Source organism: Bos javanicus, chromosome 16 (genome assembly GCF_032452875.1).
Source record: "Bos javanicus breed banteng chromosome 16, ARS-OSU_banteng_1.0, whole genome shotgun sequence".
Taxonomy (NCBI): domain Eukaryota; kingdom Metazoa; phylum Chordata; class Mammalia; order Artiodactyla; family Bovidae; genus Bos; species Bos javanicus.
In genome coordinates this window covers 47,329,013-47,352,603 of record NC_083883.1, presented here as the reverse complement: position 1 = coordinate 47,352,603, position 23,591 = coordinate 47,329,013, and the positions used below count along the sequence as shown (strand labels likewise).

At 45.9% G+C, this 23,591-nt stretch overlaps 1 protein-coding gene and 1 long non-coding RNA gene across 4 annotated transcripts in view; one reads left to right on the top strand and one right to left on the bottom strand.

Annotated features, from left to right (window-relative positions):
* Nucleotides 1-2,711: 2,711 nt before the first annotated feature.
* LOC133227850 (uncharacterized) lies at nt 2,712-8,647 on the bottom strand. Its single transcript, XR_009729976.1, has 2 exons — nt 5,866-8,647; nt 2,712-3,461 (listed from the first exon to the last, which is right to left on the bottom strand). It is a non-coding gene; the product is annotated as an uncharacterized LOC133227850 (long non-coding RNA).
* CAMTA1 (calmodulin binding transcription activator 1) overlaps nt 4,787-23,591 on the top strand; it is a 992,196-nt gene continuing 973,391 nt past the window's right edge. For 2 of the 3 annotated variants that reach the window (XM_061382860.1, XM_061382863.1), the window contains exon 1: nt 4,940-5,065. In XM_061382860.1, coding sequence (XP_061238844.1) covers nt 5,021-5,065 — 45 coding nt within the window. In that variant the 5' untranslated portion in view covers nt 4,940-5,020. Of the gene's footprint in view, nt 5,066-23,591 lie in introns of all 3 variants that reach the window. The other variant, XM_061382858.1, reaches the window with a different exon arrangement.

Here is a 23,591-nt window from a genome sequence, read left to right as displayed (position 1 = left end):
TTGGGGCAGTCGGGGTTACTCTCTAGTTGCTGGTGTGCAGGTTTCTCATGTGGTGGTTTCTCTTGGGGAGCCTGGGCTCTAGGCACGCAGGCTCAGAAGCTGTGTTACGTGGGCTCAGCTGTTGCAGCTCTTGGGCTCTAGAGCACAGGCTCAGTAGTTGTGGCACATGGGCTTCATTGCCTTGGTGGGATCTTCCTGGACCAGGGATCGAACCCATATCTTCCACATTGGCATGTGGAGTCTCAACCACTGAATTACCAGGAAGCCCTTCTAACTGAGCTTTTTAAAATTTTTTTAGCAACACAGGCCACTTTCCCTACTGAAAATACCCATCTCTTGGTTACCCTCCTAGGCAAAGACAAACACCAGCTATTATGGACTGAATGCTTGTGTCCCCCTCCCCGCCCCCCCCAAATCCATGTGCTGAAATTCTACCTTCCACATGACGGTATTAAGAAATGGGGCCTTGGGGGGGTGATTAGGATTAGATGAGACGATGGTAGGGGGGTGCCATGATGGGGTTAGCGCCCTTTTAAGAGTCATGAGAGGGTTCACTTCCTCTTTCTGCCATGTGAGGAGCTCCCTGACTTCAACTTCCAGCCTTCAGAACTGCGGGAAGTAAATTTCTGTTGCTATAAGCCACCCAGTCTTTGAAGCTTTGTTATAGCAATTGGAATGGTCTAGGAGACCAGCCAACCAGTCCCCCTCCCCACAAAACATCTCATTCTCCAGTGCAGAGGCTTTCAAACTTGTTGGTCTCAGGATATCTTTCCATTCTTAAAAATAATTGAGGACTCTGAAGAACTTTTTTTTTTTTTTTGTAAATATTCATTTACTTGGTTGCATCAGATCTTAGTTTCAGCACATGGGATCTTCTTTGGGTCATTCGGGATCTTTTGTTGTGGCATGCAGGATCCATAGTTGTGGCTCACTGACTTAGTTACCCGGTGGCATGTGGGATCCTAGTTGCCCCCACCAGGAATTGAACCTACATCCTGTGTATTGCAAAGTGTATTCTTAACCACCGGACTACCAGGGAAGTCCTGAGCTTCTGTTTTGTGATTTACCTGTAGTGTATGTGCTGTATAGACATACAAAATATTTTATTAGTTCATTAAAAATAGAAACCCATTACACATTCAGTTTTCAGTCACTCAGTCGTATCCGACTCTTTTCCACATCTCAGACTGCAGCACGCCAGGACTCCCTGTCCATCACCAACTCCTGGAGCTTGCTCAAACTCATTTCCATCGAGTCGGTGATGCCATCCAACCATCTCATCCTCTGTCATCTCCTTCTCCTCCTGCCTTCAGTCTTACCCAGCATCAGGGTCTTTTCAAATGAGTCAGTTCTTTGTATCAGGTGGCCAAAGTATTGGAGTTTCAGCTTCAGCATCAGTCCTTCCATGAATATTCAGGACTGATTTCCTTTAGGATTGACTGGTTTGATCTCCTTGCTATTCAAGGGACTCTCAAGAGTCTTCTCCAACACCGCAGTTCAAAAGCATCAATTCTTCAGTGCTCAGCTTTCTTTATGGTCCAGCTCTTACATCTGTACATAACTGCTGGAAAAGCCATAGTTTTGATTAGACGGACCTTTGTCAGCAAAGTAATGTCTCTGCTTTTTAATATGCTGTCTAGGTTTGTCATAGCTTTTCTTCCAAGGAGCAAGCATCTTTGAACTTCATGACTGCAGTCACCATTACACATTAACATCCATCATATTTTTTATAACTACATTTTCCTAAACAAAAAATTAGCGATCAGAGTGGTATTGTTTTATAGTTTTACAGGCTGGACTTGAGGCCCAGGTGATAGTATCTTCTCCTGTTTCCCTATTGCACTTGACCTGCTGTTTTTCACATATGTCAACCCCACTAGGCTTTACCCCTTGGAGGGAAACCATCTTATTCAACTTCACATCCTCAGCATCTAACAGTGTCTAGTCTCTAGTGAACATTTGAAAGAATTATTTTAAATTTAAATATATATATTTATTTATAGTTTTTAAATTAAAAAAATTTTTTTTAGGCCACACCATGAAGCAAGTGAGATCTAATTCCCTGACCAGGGATGGAACTGGCACCCCCTGCATTGAAAGCATGGAGTCTTAACCACTGGACTGCCAAAGAAGTCTAGATTTAAACATATATCTTAATTATAAAAGCAGAGACATTACTTTGCCAACAAAGGTTCATCTAGTCCAGGCTATGGTTTTTCCTGTGGTCATGTATGGATGTGAGAGTTGGACTGTGAAGAAGGCTGAGCACTGAAGAATTGATGCTTTTGAACTGTGGTGTTGGAGAAGACTCTTGAGAGTTCCTTGGACTGCAAGGAGATCCAACCAGTCCATTCTGAAGGAGATCAGCCCTGGGAGTTCTTTGGAAGGACTGATGCTAAAGCTGAAACTCCAGTACTTTGGCCACCTCATGCGAAGAGTTGACTCATTGGAAAAGACTCTGATGCTGGGAGGGGTTGGGGGCAAGAGGAGAAGGGGACGACAGAGGATGAGATGGCTGGATGGCACCACCGACTGGATGGATGTGGGTGTGGGTGAACTCCGGGAGTTGGTGCTGGACAGGGAGGCCTGGCGTGCTGCGATTCATGGGGTCGCAAAGAGTTGGACACGACTGAGCGACTGATCTGATCTGATCTGATAGTTATATTACAGAAAATAGAGACAATAAGAAAAACCACTCACAATCTCCCAAATTTCATTTTTTGGGTGTTTATCAAGTCTTTTTTCAAAATGCAGTTTTTTCCTACCTAGAATTACATCACATGTAACAGAATGCCATTTTTCGGAAAACTATCTCTCCCCCCAGCCCCCGCAACTAGCAATGAGTAAATTTTCCTTTCTGTTTCTAATGTCTGTGACTACCATGATGTTCTCTTGTATAGATACAACATGATTTACTTATTAAACATCCAACATTAGCACATTTTCCTTGTTGTAATAAATACGGTGATCCTGTGAAGAATACCTTCACACATATAGTTTTTTTGGCATTTAGTGTTATTTCCTTAGAATAGATTCCCAGAAGTAAGATTACTGGGTCAAAAGATGCAGACGTTTTTTATGGCTTTTAATACATACTGTAAAATTGCTTTTCAAAAGGGTTACATTAATTTTCATCGCCACCGGCACTTCTAAGAATATGCTTCACCACACAAATCGTCAACACAGGTGCTATTAAGAATGCTAATCGATAAAATGTTATGCCCTCGTTGTTAAAATGTTGCATTTTTTGACCCTCATAAAATGAAAGTTTGTTGAAGAATTAGTCTCTAAAGCAAAACTTTTTTGGGGGGAACATTTTTATTTCCGGGAAACAAGAAATTTTCACTTGAGAAAACAAGAAAAAGAACACATGTTACAACTGGAGCAAAATTCACTCTGACAGTCAACTTGGTGCCAAAATACTCAAACGAGGACCCTGCGCAGCTCCTGCTAGTTGTCACCTACGGGTAGAAAAGGACAAAATAAAATGTAGAGGATTGAAAGGTTCCCACTGCAAACTGTACAAGATCCACACAGAGGGGTTGGAGCTCTGCTTTTCATTCAACTTTTCTTCTTTTTTTTTTTTTTCAAACTTGGAGCTTTCAGCCCTCTCCTTTGTTTCCGGTACTACCTGCCCACGTGCACAATTCCTGAATTTTTCTGCGACGGGGCATTTTCATCTTTGCCATTTCCTCTGGCTTTAGGCTTCTCTGTGCAGTGTGTGTTGGTTTTCTAGGTGTGGATGGATTTGCAGAGAAGCTGCAGCGGTGTGTCTGTCCCTCCCTTCTCCCTCCCAGGATGGCCCGTAACCCGCTTCTGGGTTCTCTCTCCGCGACTGAAACCTCGCTGGTCTCCTCGTCTTGCACCGGGCGTGAGTGCGGTGGACGCTGGAATATTCGCTCGGGAAAGCCACGAATGTGAGCCCAGGATGGAAGCAAACTTGGTTCGCCTCGCCCTCCGAGCAGGCTCGCCGAGGATCAACGTTTCTCTAAGATTTTGCTCGGCAGCCTCATCCTGGGACAGGCATCTATGAGTCATCGGCTCTGCGGGTCACATGGCCAACGTGACCAAAATAAAGTTTCAGTATTTTAAGCCGCTAGAAAAGGGGACAACGGAGCACACCGGGGGCGGGCGACAGCGGTCACAGGCTGGCCGGGCACCCGCGCGAGGGGCCGCGGCGGCGCGGGCCGAGGGGGCGGGGAGGGGAAGGGGCGGGGCCTGGCTGAGACGCGCCCCACCCTCCACGGCCCGCAGCGACGCCCGGACTCCCCGGCCGGCGGGCCGGCCGGCTCCCGAGCGCTGCGACCGGCGGAAGCCAGCCCCGAGCCCCCACGGCTCCCGCTGCTCCCCGGAAGCGGGAGGCTGAGGGATCCCGGAGATCCCGCTGCATTCTCCACTGCCACCGGGACCCCACGCGCCGGCAGCGGCTTCCCCGGGAACGTCCTTCAGCCCCGGGAGCACGCGGGAAAAGCCCCAGCGCGCCAATGAACGAGCGCCTTCCTCATGACGGTCACGCTCGGGGGCGGGGCTTCCCTTCGCCGCTCCCGAGTTCCGGGAACCCCCTTTGATTGGTCTGGACGGTCTGGGAAACACTGTAGGAAGGCCCAATCAAAATGCCACGTCTCGGCCTCGAGGAAATATTCCGTGTCGGCCCCTTTCTGATTGGGCAGTTGTTTCGGGCTCTGGCCACTGGAAAGCTTTGTTTAGGTCTGGAAGGCGGGCTTTCCTGGGAGTGGGTGGGGAGGGGGCGTTGAGTCTTGACCAATCCTTTCATTCCGTTGGGTGGTGACCAGCCAATGGGCCGGATGGATAGGACGCTCCTCCCGGAGAGTAGTGAGACCCCTGGTGCGGGGCGATTGGTGGTGGGAGCGATGAATGGCAGCCGCGCGGCCCAACGGGTGCAGTGCGTGGGCCGCGGGGCGGGGCCAGGGCGGGTGCGCGGCGGCGGCGGGGTGGCTGGGCCGGCGGCGGCGGCGGTACGAGGCGCGCGCTCGGGGTCCCGGTCGCGAGGAGGAGGAGGATGTGGCGCGCGGAGGGGAAATGGCTGCCGAAAACAAGCCGGAAGGTAAGAGCTGGAGCGTGAGGGGCTGGGGGCGGCGCGGCGGGCAGCGGGACCCGGCCCCGCCGGACATCCCGGGCATCGGCGGCGCCGGGCGGGAGCGCGGGGGCGCGGCGGCGGCGGCGGCGGCGGGCGGGCGCCCCGGGCCGGGGAGGGGGCGGCGGGTGGGGGGGCGGAGCGCGGCCGGGTCCTGAGGTGACTCGCGGGGCGGCGGAGCGCGGCGCCGCACACCCCCACCCGGGGGCGGGCTGGGGCCGGAGGGGCGGGGGGCCGGCGGGCGGGGGCCGGGCCCAGCGAAGAGGAGGAGCCGCGGAGGGAGGGCCGGCGCCTCCCCCACCCGGACCGGGCATCCCCGCCGCTCCCGGGCCCGGCGCGGCCCCCGCCCCCCGCGCCGGTGGGGGCCGCGGGGCGGAAAGTTTATCCTCCTCAGGCCCCCTCCGGCCTCGCGCCCCGCTGCCCCGGGCCGGTTCCCGTCGGGGCACGGCCGGCGCTCAGCCTCGCCGCCTCTGGCTCTCGGCGGCGGGGCCGGGCGGACTCTGTCCAGCCTCACCCTGGAGCCCCGTGGGCGCCTCCCAGAGCCGGCGGGGTCCCCGCGCTTCTCCCCACCAGGGGGACCCTCTCCTGCTGAGCGTCCCCGGACAGAAGGGCCTCGTGTGACCCCTCCCCCTTTCCTTCCGGGGAGGGGGCCTGCGCAGCCCCTAGCAGTCGCTCCCATCCCACTCTTGCCCTTGCGCCCCTCGCAGCCAGGAGGGTGGGGTCTCCGATGCTATGGCGAGTGAGGCTCTCCATACTCCCTTGCCCTTTACCTTCTGTGACCCTGATCCTTCTCTGGCAGAGGGGTCCGCCTCATCCTCTCATCTTCTGTGGAATCTTTGGGGCCTCTGCACACCATCTGTTGACCCTTTTGCCAGGACAAGGGGACTCGGGCTCCCCTTGTTCTTCTCCCTCTCCCAGTGGGTCATAGGGGCCTGGGCAGCTCTGAAGTCATTTCTAAATAGGAAAGCAGACACTTCTTACAGAGGAGGCATCCTCTCCGCACACTTTCCTGGGTTGGGGTGAGCTCATTTCCTGAATACCCTTTGAGTTGCCCTCTCTCTCTCTTTTGGGAGGAACTGGACATTCCAGGGCTCCTTTCCCCCTTTCTCTGTCTCCCCTGTCGTGTCCCTCTCCTTGGAGTTCCTCCTCTGGGTGAGGGTTGTTGCCCCATCAGATGTAGGGCAGGGCTTCCAGTACCTGTGCCTGGTACTGGAGTGAGAAGGGGTCCCAGCAGCAAGCCTGTGTCTGAGGGAAACGGGTCTGCTCTTGCTTCCAGTTTACTCTTGCTCTTTGGTGGGGGAAGCATTCATCTATTGACACTGCCCCACCCCCCACCTCCCCCAGGAAGAGGTTCCTGTGCCCTTGGCTTTGGGTGTTCATGATTACTGTCTTCTGTGCACTGAGAACCAGACTTCGTACATCTTTCATTCAAGAGACTTTGAACCTTCCCTGGAAATAAACTTCCCATTTCTTTTTTAAGAGAACTCATATCCTCCTTTTATGGCTTCTGTTTCCCAGTCAGCCATATTTAGTGAGCCTGTTACCTTGACTTTTTCTAATTTTCTTAAATTGTATTCATGTTGGCTGGGTAAGAAGAAGCCATATGCCTTTCCATCCAGAAAAGGGAGTGGAGACACCCATGTCGCCCACATGCTATTCAGGAAGAGGTTGCTAGTGTGCTCCTTGTTGTACTAGAACCTTCCTTGGGTCCTGGTGTTGTCTCTTGTGGGATCCAAACATTTCTTTCGAGCTTACAGGTTTCAGGGAAGGGGAAATGGAGAGGCTTTCTATTTTTTTGTGGCTTTGGTTCTCTTTTGGCAAAAGAAAAAGGATACTATGCATTTGTTTATATTTACACACATACAGGCAAATATTTATAGGTGGAATTACATCCATTACGTTTATACAGGAAGTTGAAAGGGTTAGATGACTATCTCTACATCTTGGGTGTATATGGAGACTTTAATGTGTAAGGACATAGATATGCATCACGGTTGTTGGGAACTCTTCAGCTTAGAGGAATCTGAAGACTCATTGATAAATGGCCACTTCTTGCCGCTCTTTCCTCTGTCATTTGTACTGGACAGAATAAGCAGAATGACATCCTGAATGTTCACCAGGTCCCTGAACAGGCAAAGTGTAGAGGGCTCGCCCCTGCCCGCCGTGACTTAGGCGTTCTGAATTTAAGTGATCATCCCTGCTTGATCCTTCACAGGGTGAAAAGTTCTCATCTCTACTTCTTTACTGCGGTGTAGGGGAGAGAGATTTCCTGTATTTTGGGGCAAAGGATAGGAGCGGGGGAGAAGAATATGTGTTTCTGTGACAGAACTAGGAATGAATAGCCGTAAATATGTCACTGTTTTATTTTGGCCATTTAAATAATTGAGAGAGGTTGTGCATGCTAGGAAAAGGTACCTTTGGGAGGGCCTGTGACACTTTGTGAGAGGGTGGGAGGGATGATCCTCCAGGTTTTCTGTGAGCCGCACAGTTTGTGTATTTGGCTGGTTCCCCTTGGCTCAGGGTCCCTCCCTTCTGTAGCTCCAGTGGTTGCTTCTGCCTCGTTCATCAGCTGAGTCTTACTTTGGGACAGGCTGAGTATGGAGCCTCATCACCGCCATCCCCCTGCCCCAGCTCTGTCAGGGTTCTGCACTGGGGGTCCTTGAAGAGCTCTTCTAGTGAGGAGCCCTTCCACCTGGGTTACTGAGTCTGGAGGCAGTTACCTGGAGGATGGCTCAGCATCAGTCGTTGACTTCACAGCCTTGCCCCTCAGTCTGTATTGAGCTCTCCAGTGGGCATCATACTCAACGTCTGAAAGTTGTGCTTTTGACCTCAATTTCCTTTTTTTTTTTTTTTATTAATTTGGCTTTTAAAAGTTTTTGTACTATTTCTATTCTGCCTGCCTCTATATTCAGTTGATGGAATTGTGTATTTTTAGGATATAGTATTAAGGACCGTGGGAAAACAGGAGTTGACTACCTGCTGTCTGTGTTGGCGTGTTCCCAGCAGATTCCTCTCCCTTCCAGTGCTGGATCTTCTCCTGCCCTGCCCAGTAACGCTGCCTGCCTTTTGGAATTTTCCCTGCCCTCTGGGGTGCTCCATCTGTGGGCAGTAGGAGGAAATTGCTAAAGTTAGAGGAACACGCTTGAGGTTAGTGTGCGAAGTTAGGTTCCTTTCTGTGAGTTTAATGTGCTGGTGCTTTCTGTGAGACCTGTCCTCACAGATTATTAGAGCTCAGCTTCTCTGTCTTCCCCTTCCAGTGCACCGTCAGGCTAGACGGGTTCTGTCCTCTTATGGACTTTTCTTATGTCTTTCTGTTAGAGCATCCCTCGCCCCTCCCCTGCACCCCTTACCCCTCTGCCCAGCTGTCTGGACAAAGGTGGGTGACCCATGGGACATGTCTTCCCTTGCCTTTTGGACAATCTGACTTATCCTGCTTCTGGGAAATGTTGAGTTTCTCCATCCATGTTCAGTGGCTTCAGAAGGTTGACGTGTGCGCAGCAACCTCTACTCAAGGTCAGAGTGGGTCAGGTTTTTCTTTTCAAACGGGTAGGGTTGCTCTTGCCTCCTCTCTGAGACATCTTTATACATCCTGCTCATCCACGTTTTCTGTTTCTTTAGTTTTTAGGCTTTCCTCTTAAAATAACCTGTTTGTTAGAGGCATGTGGCGTTATTTAGCTCTGTTTATGCTGGGTGTGGCCCCCGTACCTGGGGGATTGTATTTCTTCTGGCCTGCTTCTCAGTGCGCGTCTTCTGGCTGGATGTTGCCTCCATTCCTCCTTCCTCTGGGCCAGTCTCCATTTCCTTTCTCCTGAGTTTTGGGGAAGCACATCTTTGTGTGCAGATGTACATCTTTCCAATTTCCTCATGGAAAAAACAACAGAAGGTGACTCTCACGCGTCCTCTTCCTTTCACTTCCTGATTGTGCCTCTTGCCTCCTTTGTGGGACCTTTGCATTTGGCCTTTTGGACAGAAGTTGTCTTTACATCCATGTTCCCATCATTGAGTGTGTTCATCCTAGAGACCTTCACTGAGCTGGTATTTCATGCAGGAGTGTGTGTCTGTGTGTGTGTCTGTCTCTGTGTGTGTGTGTGTCTGTGTTGGGGGGGTGAGGGTTTATGTGACTCTATTTGAGACCATAGGGGTTTCCTTTACGTTTTAGTGAGCGTGACATTTCAGTTTGTCTTACACTTGTCTTTTTATATATTCGTGCAGGGAATTCTCTTGTGAACTTTAATTTTTTGGATTGTAATCTTACAAAGACATACTCTAGCAGTGTACTATCCCATTGAGCTCTTCCCCACCCCTGCAGGAGTGGGGGTGGTGGAGAGGGTGGAGGGCAGACTGGGAGAAGCACTTAACAGCTTTCCTTCAGACAGTGTGTGGGGTGTATGTGTGTGGGTGTGGGTGTGTGTGTAGAAAAAAGTAGTCAATCTTCGTTCTGTCTCGGTGTAACTTCCAGGTCATTTAGATATATGTTGATGCTTGTGTAGCATTTGAAGAGCAGCATAGTAAGTATTGTAGAGAATATGAGATCATAGATGTCCTTTATAGAAAACAGTGATAGAATAAGAGAGAGAATATTCTCTTAAGGTTAACATTTCATATCATTAGATAGTAAGGAGTGTATGAACTGTCACATTTTCACTACCAGAAAGTGTTGTATCTAAATTTTGTGCCTAATTCTAGTGACTGTTCTTAGGCCAGGTATCTGGTATACTTATTACAGTTTTTATTTATTATGTGATTTAATTCTTTACGCTTTTTAAAGGTACTGTTATTTGTACCTTTTCTTTATTTTGGTCAATAGCTTCAGTGTTTTGGGGTATAGGTTTGGTGTATATAGTGGTGACAGTAATAATAAAGAATTAACCTGAAATGTACTTCTTCTTTCCCTCCTATGTTAAATCAGATTTCCCCTCTCCAGTGTCTGTAGAAACCAATTCTGCTAGTATTTCATTCTTAGGAAGAGCTTTTGTGTAAGACTCTTGTAGTATGGGGTCCTTTATCCATGTGAAGATGTGACTGAATATTTTTTGTGGTGGCAGGTGATGTGTGTTTCTTTTGAATTTCCATTATCACAGACCATTTTCTAAAATGTTCTGTATCTTCTAGAATCACTTACCATGACCTTTTTTTTTTTCTTTTGATGTTCTGGATGACTTAAATCCTACCTCCCTTTTTTCCCATAAGGTTTCTTTATTGCCCTTCTCATCATTATTTTTAAAAAAATATTTGTAGATCTGCTGTATTTATAGCCTTTCTGTCATTAAAGAGGGATGCCCACAATTCTTTTTGTCCTGTAGTGAGAGGCAGTGCTACTTCTTGGTAGGGAGATAGATTGGGATTTAAGCCACAACGTAAGGGGTGATGGTTGCATCTGTGACTGGACAGCATCCTTGGTGAAACACTGTGTCCTTCCAGCGCCTGGGCCTCCCCATGTGGGATTTTGGAAATTTTTCTTTTTGCTACATTTAGCCAACTTCCTTCAGTTTCTTTGGCTTGATAATGACACATTTCTTTGGGTAGAGCCAGCAAGTCTAGACTTCATCTGGGGCCTTCATCCAGGAGGTGGTGTGGGGTCTTGAAATGTCACTCTGCCTTTTACAGTACTGTTTCTGTGGTCTTTGGTGTCTCTGAGGGTGAGGGTAAGGAGTGTCCTGGCTCCACTTCTCTGTCCATAGAACATGAGTTAGAGTGCATGGTCACTCACGCCCTGTTCTGCATTACAGCATGTGATGGCTCTATCTTGTCTTTTTGTTTATTTTCAGAAAATCTAATCAAGTTCAGGATTTAGTTGATCAGATGTCATCAGATCTCTATTTTGTGCTGTCCATGGATGTCGTGGCCATCAGTCCTGTGATTAACATGTATTGCTGTTCTGTCATTAGAAAGGGAAACTTGTAGACATGTGGATGGTCTTCCATCCCATAATATTTGTCATGTGTTTGTAAGGAAAGTGTTTCTCTGTATATATTGACAGTAGATAGCAATCCTCGATTTTTTTATGTGATGGGACAAAGTAAAGGGTGTTTTTTTCCTCTCCCCTATCAGTATGCTGGCTGTGTATTTCTAAGGTTCTGTTGCGTCTTTCTGCTTTGAATGGCATTGCTTGTAGAAGGTCATGGGCCTCCTTGTGTAAAGATTGGTAATGCTTCCTGAGCATTTTTTAGTTCATTACCTTGGACTAAAAAAGAAATATTATGTACCCCGCTGCAAAGAGAGGCCAAGTGTCAGCCACATTACTTCTCTTTTTTTTTTTTTTTATTAAAGAGGGTTCATTTAGTTTCAGCCAATTGACATCTTGTAAGATGTATTTTTGAAATGGTTCTTGTGTGTTTACCCCAGTGTTCTGCTCACTCTTGATGGAATTGCATGTTCTGTCATACATGAGTCCCTTGCTTATTTGGAAAAGTGCAGTCACATTTTATTTACTCCTAAGATTTAGCAAGGCCCTTCGACAGGTAACCAACACATGCCTTTCTGAGACTGTTAGCAGAGGGTGGCTGCGAGGAGAAAGATGTGCTGCGTTGGGGCTGATTCCCTGCTCAGTTCTCTGCCATGTGGTTTTGTAGTTACAAGTGCACATAGTGATGTGCCTTGAAATAAATGTTCAAGGCTGAGTTCGGAACAGTTTCAAACATGCTATCACCTGGACGCTAATTAAGTGGCATTAATCTCACCCCCGATCTCACTTCTTAATATCATCCAAATACCCCCTTTCCCTTTCTCTCCCACTGAAATCTAAAACCAGCAGTCATAACGAATCCCCAAAAAGGAAGCCACAAAGGCTAGCTCTGACCCCCTTCCCTCTGGCTCAGCTGCTGGCTTTGGGCACCTTGTCAGTTGCTTCTTTTTGCATAGACAGGCTCTGTTGGGGTGAGCAGGTGATGTGGAGCGTTCAGTCATTTAACAGACCAGGCCTGTCTCTCCAGTCTTTCCTTATCAGTTACCACAAGGTAAGATCATGTATTGAGTCACTTAAAAACACTTGCTAAGTGGATGATCCTTCCTCCTTTATTTCTGCCTAGCCGTTAGAATGAATACTGGAGTTAGTCTTCTCATGGGACTAGTGAATCGCTGGTCCCTGCTTTTGTGTCTAAGATCCGTGAGAAAAGGGGGCGCTGACTCCCCAAAACTGGAGTCTGACCCTTCAGGACTCGGACCTTCTCTCCGGAGCCTGCACATTACTGCGGAGGTGATTTATACTTCCAGCTAAATCTAGTATCTCTACCAAGTGGTAAACCAGTTATTTAAGTTTACATTTAGCAGTATGTGTCTGTGTTACATTAGAATGGTATGCAGCTACAGCCAAAGACACTCCTGCAACTAGAAAACAAAAAATGAAAAGAAAGAAAGCCCTTTTCTCTAGTTTTGAAAGCCAGGTTCTGTTTTTTTTTTTTTTTTCCTTCATCAGAGTTGATTTAGATGGTCAGAAAGCATTTCTGAGGGTACAGCAGTACAGTCAAGAATTAGTCTTTTTAAGACTTAAGATTTGGCTTTTAATGCTTATCTGAAAAGTTCTTGAGGATGTATGTGCCCCACTGGTTTTCTGGGGCACATGGATATCAAACCATTTGGAAGCAATAAAAAGAAATTGTTATAAAGTGGGAAATTATCAAAGAGAAAAAATGTGATAGTGAAGAAATTACCAATTACATTAAAAAAAAATAATCTTAAAATGATGACTGTAAGTATAAATTCAGGTATCCTAAGGAAAAAATGGATTGTTGGTATGATTACCATGTTGAAATCTGCAAATATACTTATTGTATGAGAGAAACTCCCTGAAATTGGGATGCTTTGAAGATAAAGAAGTTGATTGGATTGGTGATTTTTAAATTGTTAAGTGTTTTTTCTCTTTTAAAAAGTAATTGAAATAAAATAACCCCTTAGTGAAGAGAATGTAAACTTTAATGGAAGTTCAGGAGAATTAAACATTTAAAAAGTGAAGATTGAAGATAAGGATTTTTTATTGTGAATCCACAAGGGGGTAGTGATGCTCTATCAAAGATATTTGTGGTAAAAATGTGAGATGATCTCTTTTAACACTTTGGATTTACAGATAAAACCAGTAGGCTTGCATTTTAACTTAAGATCTTCTTTTCAAAATGTTTATTGGCAAAATTGTTTACTGCTTAAATTTTAAAAAAGTCCATTTTGGGTGAGTGGCTATTTTAAGCCACGTGAATGGTAAAGAAGAGAGAATGTCCTTCTCGTTCTGTGCTCTGGAGAGGTTACTGAGGCTCTGAGGGTCACTTATTTTCTAAGAATGTAATAATCTTAAATTTCCTAGGAAACATTAGGACTCTAGGAATCACTTACTTAAGTGTCCTGAATAAAAGGATCTTAGTAAATTATGTTTAAGCTTTATAGAAGTTTGTATTGCTAGTTGTATTTTAAATTCTGTCAGGAGATGAAAAATGTAGACCGTCTGCACACTAGCTGTTTTTAATAGTTCTAAGTAAATCGAATTTTTATAATCTCTCTTTTTTATTAGTTTATATTCCATCATTAGATAAAAGCATTCCTCTCCCCCTGTCCCCTGACATAAAAATTCCAGTATCTTGCCTGAGATCACTGAGTCCCTCCCTGTTATATTCAGAATTGCTCAAAATTAGGCATGGTTTGGCAGTGCCAGGTAGTTTTTAGTGAAGAACTAATCTATACGGTGTGCTCTTTTTTGAATGTGGTGGTGCATGGTGGGAGGAAGATTTAAGATGGGAATGAGACTATGTTCTTATTTAGAGACATAGCTAACCATATTTTTTTTTTTTTAAATAGTGCTTTTAACAATAATATGAAATATTTTCATGGTTTAGAAGTGATGATTGTTTGTAGCATGTACACCGTGTATTTTTCATGTTTGGTCGAGGGAAAAGCTTGTTCGTTTGGCTTTCTCTCTCTTTCTCCCTGTCCCTTCCCCCCCGCCTCCCCGCCTCCCCTCTTCTTTTCCTTTCCTTATCTTGGGCAAGGGCTTTTTCTCTCTTGTATGTGTTTCAGTCATCAGTCCTGTCTGACTCTTTGTGACCCCATGGACTGTAGCCCACTAGGCTTCTCTGTCCATGGAATTTTCCAGGCAAGAATACTGGAGCTGGTTGTCATTTACTTCTTCAGGGGATCTTTCTGACCCAGGGACTGAACCCGCGTCTTTTGCATTGGCAGGCGAATTCTTTACCACTGAGCCACCTGGGAAGTCCTTTTCTATCTTGTACCCTTTAGTAAATAACTAGTGATTTAACACCCCCAAAGACGCACTGTTTCTTTGTGGACTACCCGAAGCTCCGCTGGAAGCTGAACTATGACGTCAGCGTTTTCATTCATGAATTCGGTTCTTCCAAATCTCTTGTTCTGTGCTCCTGAGCTGACTTCTGGCACATATACAAATCAGTTCACCATCAGTCAGCCGAGAAGTCAGCGATAAAAGGTAAAACAAAAGATGCTGGAGTTGTTTTGATGGAGCCATGGTTGCTCATGCTGATTTGCATCAGTGTAGTTTGGACAAGGTTTCTGGCGAAACAGATTGAAACCTAAAAACAGTCAGTTTAATTATCTCATGATTCTGTGGATTGAGTTGTGTTGTGAACATATTGACACTACATTTTTGTTCTCCCATGAAGTTCAGGGTGCTGTGCTGTAGCTCCTTTGTTATGAAGTAGCATTCCTGTTGTAATTTGACTGAATTGGAGGACTGTGCTTTATTTCAGAGAGGCCTGCAGATTAAATTACGTTCTACACAGATTACTTTTGGAATGCACTTGGGTTTTTTTTTGTTGGGGGGGGGTGGTGTTCCATTGCTCTGGAAATATTTTAAATAACTGTTTGATGCCTAGAGTTTCACTGTGTTGTGACCATAGTTATGTAACTGGCATGGCCGTCCTTGTGTTGGAGTTGGGTTTCCTTTTCCTCGATCCCGCACTTCTGTAGCTGTCGACGCCAGCTTCTCCTCCAGGGAGGTCGCTGCTTGTAATTTAGTGCTGCCTGAGAGCAGTTCTTGAAGAAATCTTGTTTGGAGTTGGCCTTTGCAGGGCCAGGCTGGGGGCTGAGCCTCTAGCGGCTGGCATCTTTCGGGCCTCCTGTAGTTGATGAATGGTGAGCTTGAAAAAAGTTCATTTTCTCTGGTTTCTTGGGGGTTTGTTGACTTTCCAGTTATTTAATTGCCAAGAAACATGTAGAAGTAAAGTGTGTTATATTTAGAAATCATTTTAGCTCAGTTACAATTTATGGTTAGAGATGATTCGAACTGCAACCATTTTGATTGATATCCAGTGTTACTCCTGAGATGACTTCTTAAACCTGACAACTCAGAGATACTGTCTTCTCCCAGCCCTAAATGAAACTAGAGCTTTGTGTTCTTTTCGGATGACCCGAGTTTTCTGATGGGGAACAGAGATTTGTGGTCTGTTGTCTGGCGTTCTCCTTTAAGTAGATGCTCCGAGAAAAAAAACTTGAGAGCAAGTAGACATGAATAAGCATTTGAAGCTGACTCAAAGACGTTTATTATTTTCTCTAAGAACTAAATCGTTTTAAAATTATTTAAATACAATTTCCAGGAAGGAATCTGATTGTAAATACTATTGAAGAAAGGAATATTTAATGGTATAGAGTTTCCGTAAACACTGCCTCATTTTCAAAACCATGCTTTCCTGTGGACTGCTGTAGGATTTATGAAAAGTTATGGGTTTAGAGCTCAGATTTCAAAATGTTGGGCAGTCTAGCTGTGGTGTCAGCATTATCATTTTTGTCTTACCCTGAACCAAACAGTGCTAGATGAGTCCTCTGGCCACGGAGGCTTAGGTTTCCTGTGTGGCTTTGAGAACAAGTCCACAGTGGTTCCCAGCTCATCCCTTCTCTTTCTGTAGCCAGAAACACTGGGGAACGAGAGCAGGGACTCTGGCCGGAGGTGTGTGTTTTCTGCTGTCCTGGCTGCCTCTTCTTCAAGCCAGGTGTGAGGAGCCTGTCTCCCTGGCCTCTGCCGCCTGCTCCTCCTCACCCCCTCCCACTTCATTGCTCTCCATTTTGGCTCAGCATCTTCTCTTGGTTTTCTGAGGCTTCAGCTCTCACATAATGAGTTAGTCGGTCCTAATTTTAAGGGGAGTCACGTGTTGAGTAGAGGGTAGTCCTGGTGACGACCTCTAAGTTCCTTCCCATTCTGACTTGCAATGATAAGAAAATGAAGCTGAATGTGTGGGATTTCACTTCATGGCTTGCTGTGCTGGTACGCAGCTGTCTTTTCCTGTGTAACTCTATCTTTTCTTTTTGAGGTACTTGCTCCAGGTCAAGAATTAATGTGTTGGCTCAGGCCGTCAGTGTAGGAGGAATTTGAACCGTAGTCGCTCAGGCGCCTCCTTTCTGGTGTACCGAGAGGGCTTAACTCTTTAGGTCTAACATGCTGTGAGTTAAAAATTGTAAAAAGATTGTTCAAGTTGTTAAGGATGCACAGCACAAAAATGTTCATTCTGCTTAGTTATTCCCTGTGACACATTTCAGGTCTTTATTCTGATATGGATGAGAGTTTATAGTTTTGGAAAAATAGACTTAAATAATACATGAGTACAGATGCAAAAGTGTCTGCTAACCTCAGACATTTTCTGTGTAAGGTAGTATTATTTATATTCATTTAGCTTTATTTCCCAGAGTTGATTAATATAACTGCTACGAAGATGTATTGATTGCTAGACTCTTCCTACTAAGAAACTCGGGTAGACTGGGGAGTTGCGGCGGGGCCACTGTAATTGATCATATTGCATCTTCACTTGGGCACATTCCCTGGGCTGCTCAAGGCCTGGCATCAGGGTTGGGACATTTCTTTCCTGTTTAAAGATACTGAGGGGCAAGTGAAAGTTCCCGGTGTTCTTGGCAATACACTGCCTTATCCTTTCTGTCTCTACCATGTTGAAATGTGCTGGCTGAACCATTTTCTTTGATGAAGCTTCTGATGGAGGTCTCTTCCTCATTTACTTTTATTGATATAGGCTGTTGTGCTTACAAAGAAAGCCATAACAAGTGGAAGGTAGGGAGTGGGTACTCAACATTTTTGAAGTACTTGTTTTTCATCCTAGGGGTCCTCCAGAAATTGATCATGGATTACTTGACCAAATTCAAGGCCCAGAGATTTATTCCAGGCACTCTGGGAGGTGAGGCCCATCAGTCTTTCTCTACTGAATCTGATTATTCTCCAAATGACCCATTGCTGCCTGGCTGTCTTCTGATGCAAATCTGGTGATAGTGGCAACCTTTCTAACCGAGCTGAGTCTCCTTGACAGCTGTTATCTGTCCTCTCCAGGTATTTTTAGTCTCCAGCCTCTGTGGCCACGTCTAGAGGATCCGAGCATGAATTTAGCAGCTCTGGGGCTGCTCCAAGTGGTTGCGGGTGTTCTCTGCTCCCTCCTCTCCAGCCTCCCGCAGCGCCACCTCTCTGGAGGCTCAGTGCCCTTGTCGCTCGATGACCGAGCAGAGACAGGAATCATTTGTTTAATAAGAATGAAAAAGTCAGGATTTTTCAGGATGCTTTTCAAGATAAACAGCGGGGAGCAGGGATGGTGCACAGCAGTAGCGTGAGTGGACTTCACGCCACTGAATTGTACATTCAAAAAGGGCTAAAGTGGTTAGTTTTACATTATGTATGTTTTTTCACGATTAAAACCACCCTCCAAATGGATATAAAACCCAGTGAGAAAAGTATCTATAAGGAGCTGAGAGTAACTATGTGGCAGTGTTTTCATTATTCTAAGTTGGCAGGTGGTGCCTTAAATGGAGGTTCAGAATCCACCTCATGCCACATGTGTGTGTAGACACACACACACACACACCCCCACAGTGAACGCACAGTGGTCATCAGCTCTGTGGTTCATTTGTTCAGAAGAGGGTGGGCGCTGGACGCTGGTGTCACAGGGGAAGCAGTTGGAGCAGTTTCCTGCAGGGAACGTGGGTGCTCGTGCTAGGTGCAGTGAAGGCTGCTTTTGTGTAAGGATAGTGGAGCCACCTCAGCCTCGCGGGAAGGAGACCAAAGGGAGCCGCAAGTCTGCAGTGGACTCGAGCCTGGGGCTGAGCCTGGCCCTGCCGGCTCCCCTCTGTGCTGGTCCCTCTGCCTGTCCTCGCTGACACGATGCCTCGCTCATACCTTCCATGCCGTGTGGCTTCCTGGGGCTCTCTGTCCTCTGACTCCAGTCTCTGTGGCGTGTGTTTAAAGGGCTCAGGACGGAGGGTCGGACTGACTTCTCTCAGTTGGTGGTTTTGTTTCCAGAGGCCGGGGGTTCACCTGGTCTGGTCCACACTGAAGGAGGGTGGGCTCGGATCTGCTGGTCGTCTGATCACTTTGAGGGGCTCACGGCCAAGGACTGTGGGAGGAGGGGACCATAGCATGGGGTCCTGATGCCTTAACCTCTCTCTGTCAAACCATGTAAAAGGAAGAATACTGACCCCAAAATGGATTTCCTGCATTCACTTGCTATAGTGAGTAAACTTTAAAAAAAAATTCCTTTCTAAAAATCATTTATTTATCTGGCTGGGTCGGATCTTAGTTGCAGCATGCAGGATCTTCCTTGTGTCCTGTGGAATCTTTTATTTTTGCTGTGATGCACGGCTTAGTTACCTTGTGGCTTGTGGGATCCTAATTCCTCAACCAGGGATTGAACCTGTGTCCCCTGCATTGCAAGGTGGATTCTTTTTCTTTTTTTAATTGGGGTGGAAAATTGCTTCACAATTTTGTGTTGGTTTCTGCTGTACAACAACACGAATCAGTCATAATTATATACATATGTGTGTATATGTTGTTTCCCTCCTGAGCCTCCCTTCCGCTCTCCATCCCACTCCTCTAGGTCATCACAGAGCACCAGGCTGGGCTCCCTGCAGCTTCCCACTAACTATTTTACATATGATAGTGTATATATGCAAGGCGGATTCTTAACCGCCAGATACCAGGGAGTAAACTTTTTACTGAGAAAATGTTCACTGTGGCTCCAGTCACGAGGCCCAGCACCCTCAGCCTGCCTGGGCGCGTGTATGGGTAAATCAGGGGTGACAATGCAGGCAATGCACGCAGGAGCCTCGTGGTCCGGCAGCCTCTGCCCTGTGGTTCTCAGGGAGAACTAGCAGTTGGCGGGGGGTGTGTGCCTGTGTCTTTTGAGGTGTCCCCCGGTTCACATACTTGGGTGGGCTTCCTTGCCTTTCCCCTCGTCGTGGGCCACAAAACCTGGGAGGCTGGAGGTGTTGCCTCTGAAGAGGGCGGAGGTCTTTAGGAGGAAACAGGGAGCAGCGATGTCTTAAGGACGTATGGCCACTGAATGCACACTTGTTTGCTTTTCCTTCTCATCCTTCCTGCATCTACTCTCAGGTTTTTCTTGATTTCTCATGGGAGAAGAGGAAGGAAAAGGAGAGCAAACAGGTGGAAGGCTGAGAGAGCAGGTTTGGAGGTCTGTGTAAGAGGCTAGTAGCCAGCACACCATTGAGGTCTGTGAGCTGCTCAGTGACTGATGCTTCATAGTGATGACCTTGAGTGTATTCACAAAAGCAACACCACATATGCTCTGCTTAACAAACGAGGCAAGTATATAATGTTTAAAAGAAACATTGTCATCAGGTGGTTTTAGTAGTCAAAGGGATTTGACACTTTTTTCACTATAACAGTTTTGGGTGGGAGGTGGGAAGAAGGTTCAAGAGGAAGGTGACATCAACCTATGGCTGATTCATGTTGATGTATGGCAGAAACCATCACAATATTGTAAAGTAATTATCCTCCAATTAAAAATAAATAACTTTTAAAAATGTAAAATGATAGCTTTACTGAGGTATAATTCTTTTACCATAAAATTCACCCTTTTAAAACATACCATTAAGTGGTTTTTGGTGTGTTTAAACACAGCTGTGTAACTGTCATCACTGTCTGATTCCAGAACATCTTCATCACTCCTGAAAGAAACCTCTGCCCGTTAGCAGCCGCTCTGCTTTCCTCCCTCCCCTCTGCTCCAGGCAATTAATAGTCCACTCTCTCTTCCTGGACTTGGCTGTTCTGGACATTTCATACAAATGGAATCCTACACCATGTGGCCTTTGGTGGCTGTCTTCTTTCCCTTAGCATAATGTTTTCATCCACATTATCAGTTCAGTCGCTCAGTCGTGTCTGACTCTTTACGACCCCATGAAGCGCAGCACGCCAGGCCTCCCTGTCCATCACCAACTCCCAGAGTTCACTCAGACTCATGTCCATCGAGTTGGTGATGCCATCCAGCCATCTCATCCTCTGTCGTCCCCTTCTCCTCCTGCCCCCAGTCCCTCCCAGCATCAGGGTCTTTTCTAGTGAGTCAACTCTTCGCATGAGGTGGCATTGGAGTTTCAGCTTTAGCATCAGTCCTTCCAATGAACATCCAGGACTGATCTTTAGGATGGACTGGTTGGATCTCCTTGCAGTCCAAGGGACTCTCAAGAGTCTTCTCCAACACCACAGTTCAAAAGCATCAATTCTTCGGTGCTCAGCTTTCTTCACAGTCCAACTCTCACATCCGTACATGACCACTGGAAAAACCATAGCCTTGACTAGACAGACCTTTGTTGGCAAAGTAATGTCTCTGCTTTTCAATATGCTATCTAGGTTGGTCATAACTTTCCTTCCAAGGAGTAAGCATCTTTTAATTTCATGGCTGCAATCACCATCTGCAGTGATTTTGGAGCCCAGAAAAATAAAGTCTGACACTGTTTCCACTGTTTCTCCCTCTATATCCCATGAAGTGATGGGACCAGATACCATGATCTTAGTTTTCTGAATATTGAGCTTTAAGCCAACTTTTTCACTCTCCTCTTTCACTTTCATCAAGAGGCTTTTTAGTTCCTCTTCACTTTGTGCCATAAGGGTGGTGTCATCTGCATATCTGAGGTTATTGATATTTCTCCTGGCAATCTTGATTCCAGCTTGTGCTTCTTCCAGCCCAGCATTATAGTTTATATCAAAACTTCATTCCTTTTATGGTGGCATAGTACTCTATTGATTAGACACACTGCATTTTATTTATCTGTTAACCAGTTGATGGACCTTTATTTCCCCTTTTTAGCTCCTATGAATAATGCTGCTGTGAACATTTGTGTACATGCTTTTGTGTGGACAGTGTTTTCGGTTCTCTTGTACAGCTAGGAGTAGAATCACTAGGTCATATGGTAACTCTGTGTTTAACTTTTGGAGGACCTGCCAAACTATTTTCCAAAATGGCTGCATCATATTACATTCCTGCCAACAATGTTTGAAAGTTCCAGTTTCTCCACATCCTTGTTGGCACTTGCTGTTGTCTGTCTTTTTGATTGTAGTCATTCTTATGGACACAGCTGAGCGGCTGAACAGGAGCAGCATCTTGGGGATGTGAAGTGGTGTCCTACTGTAGTTTTCGTTTGCATTTCCTGAAGGCCACTGATGGGGAGCATCTTTTCTTGTGCTCATTGGCCATTTGCATGTCTGCTTTGAAGGATGTCTGTTCAAGGCCGCGGCCCATTTTTGAATGGAGTTAGTTTTTTGCTTTTGAGTTGTAGGCATTTTTTGATATATTCTGGATAACAGTGCCTTATCAGATGTAGGATTTGCAAATATTTTCTCTCATTCTGTGGATTCATTTTCTTGTGGGTTTCCTTTGAAGCACAAAAGTTCTCAATTTTGAGTTCCATTTACCTGCTTTTTGTTGCTTTTGCTTTCATAATTAAACTATTGCTTAGTCCAAGGTTATGAAAATTAACACCTGTGTTTTCTTGTCAGAGTTGAATAATTTTAGCTTTCACATTTAGGTCTCTGGTTCACTTTCAGTTAATTTTTGTATGTTGTGAGATAGATAGGCTTCCAGCTTCATCGTTTTGTGTGAGGATATCCAGTTGTCCTGGAACATTTTTTGAAAAGACCATTCTTTTCCCAATGAAGTATTTAGCACCCTTGTAAGAAACCAGCTGCCCATAAGGGTGTGGGCTTCATTTTGGAGTTTCATTTCTAATCCAGTGACCTATGTCTGTCCTTACGCCAGTACCACGCTGTCTTGATTACTGTAGCTTTGTAGTTAAGTTTTGATATCAGAAAATGTCTGTCCCTGAACTGTTCTTTTTAAAGATTGTTTTGACTATTCTGGGTGCCTTGAATTGTCATGTGAATATTAGGATCAGTTTGTCAATTTCTACGAAAAAGGCAGTTTTTATATTGATACGGCTTATATATTGAATGTAGGGATCAATTTGGGCAGTTTAAATCCATTTTATGGATCCACCGTTTGGGAACTAGTATTGGCTAACTCGGGATTCCTAGATGGCACACTGGTAAAGAATCCACCTGCCCGTGCAGGAGATGCAAGTTCGATCCCTGGGTTGGGAAGGTCCCTTGGAGTAGGAAGTGGCATCCCACTCCAGTATTCTTGCCTGGAAGATCTGATGAACAGAGGAGCCTGGCAGGCTGCAGTCCATGGAGTCACAAAGAGTCAAACACGGCTGAGCTACTGAGCACACACATTCGCACTGGCTAACTCAAGCAGCCAAGCATCTAGCCCTAAAAAAATGTTTTGATTCATTACTACAGTAGGCTTTGTTGTTGAAAAACTCTGATTCCCTGTTAGGCTAGAATTGGACTGTTCGGATTCCAAGAGAGCAAATAGTTATTCATGTAGCCTGTGTGTGTAGGCTTCTTGTGCTGTGTGTTTTTACGATGTGAAAGTTTGCTGATGCCTTGCATGTTTAGAAAAGATGTGGTAGTCTGGTTAGCATTCATTCTGATTAATAGAGAATTAGCAGGTTCCATGTATGAACATTTAATTTCAAAGTGTTGGAATATGTTACAATAATATTGTGACCTTAAAATTTATATTATTATTATTGGAGGTGTCAGAAAATATTTTCGAATCTTGTAGTCCTGTGGGGGCTGTGTGACTCTCAGTTACTGTTACAGTCTTAAGGCAGTTTATTTACTCAACAAGTAATAATAAAGTGCCAGCCCAGAGAAGGACAGACATGGTCCCTGTCCTCATGCAGCTGATGGGGAGACCAGTGTTAATTAAAGTGTGTGTTTAGTTGCTCAGTTGTATCTGACTCTCTTAACGACCCCATGGACTGTAGCCCGCCAGGCTCCTCTGTCCATAGGATTCTCCAGGCAAGAATACTGGAGTGGGTTGCCATTTCCTTCTCTATGGGATCTCCCCAACCTAGAGATTGAACCTGCGTCTCCTGCATTGGCAGGTGGATTCTTTACCACTGAGACAGTTAACGAAGGTGTCATGTGTAATTATGTAAGGCTGATACACTGCAGGCGTCGTCCTAGTGCTGTGTCTGGTCCATACTATGCTGGTGAGCATAGGGCATCAGAAAGGGATCTGTTCATGTGGGAGCTTCGGAGATCCTTCCTGAGCTGCACCTGAAGGAAACCAGGCATTAAGTGAGGGAAGAATGGGGGAAGCCTTAGGTAATCAGAGGGCTGGCTAGTGAGATATGTGGGGATATCCTGGGTATATCTGGCTGCTTGTAGCTTTTGAGGGGTCCCTGAAGACAG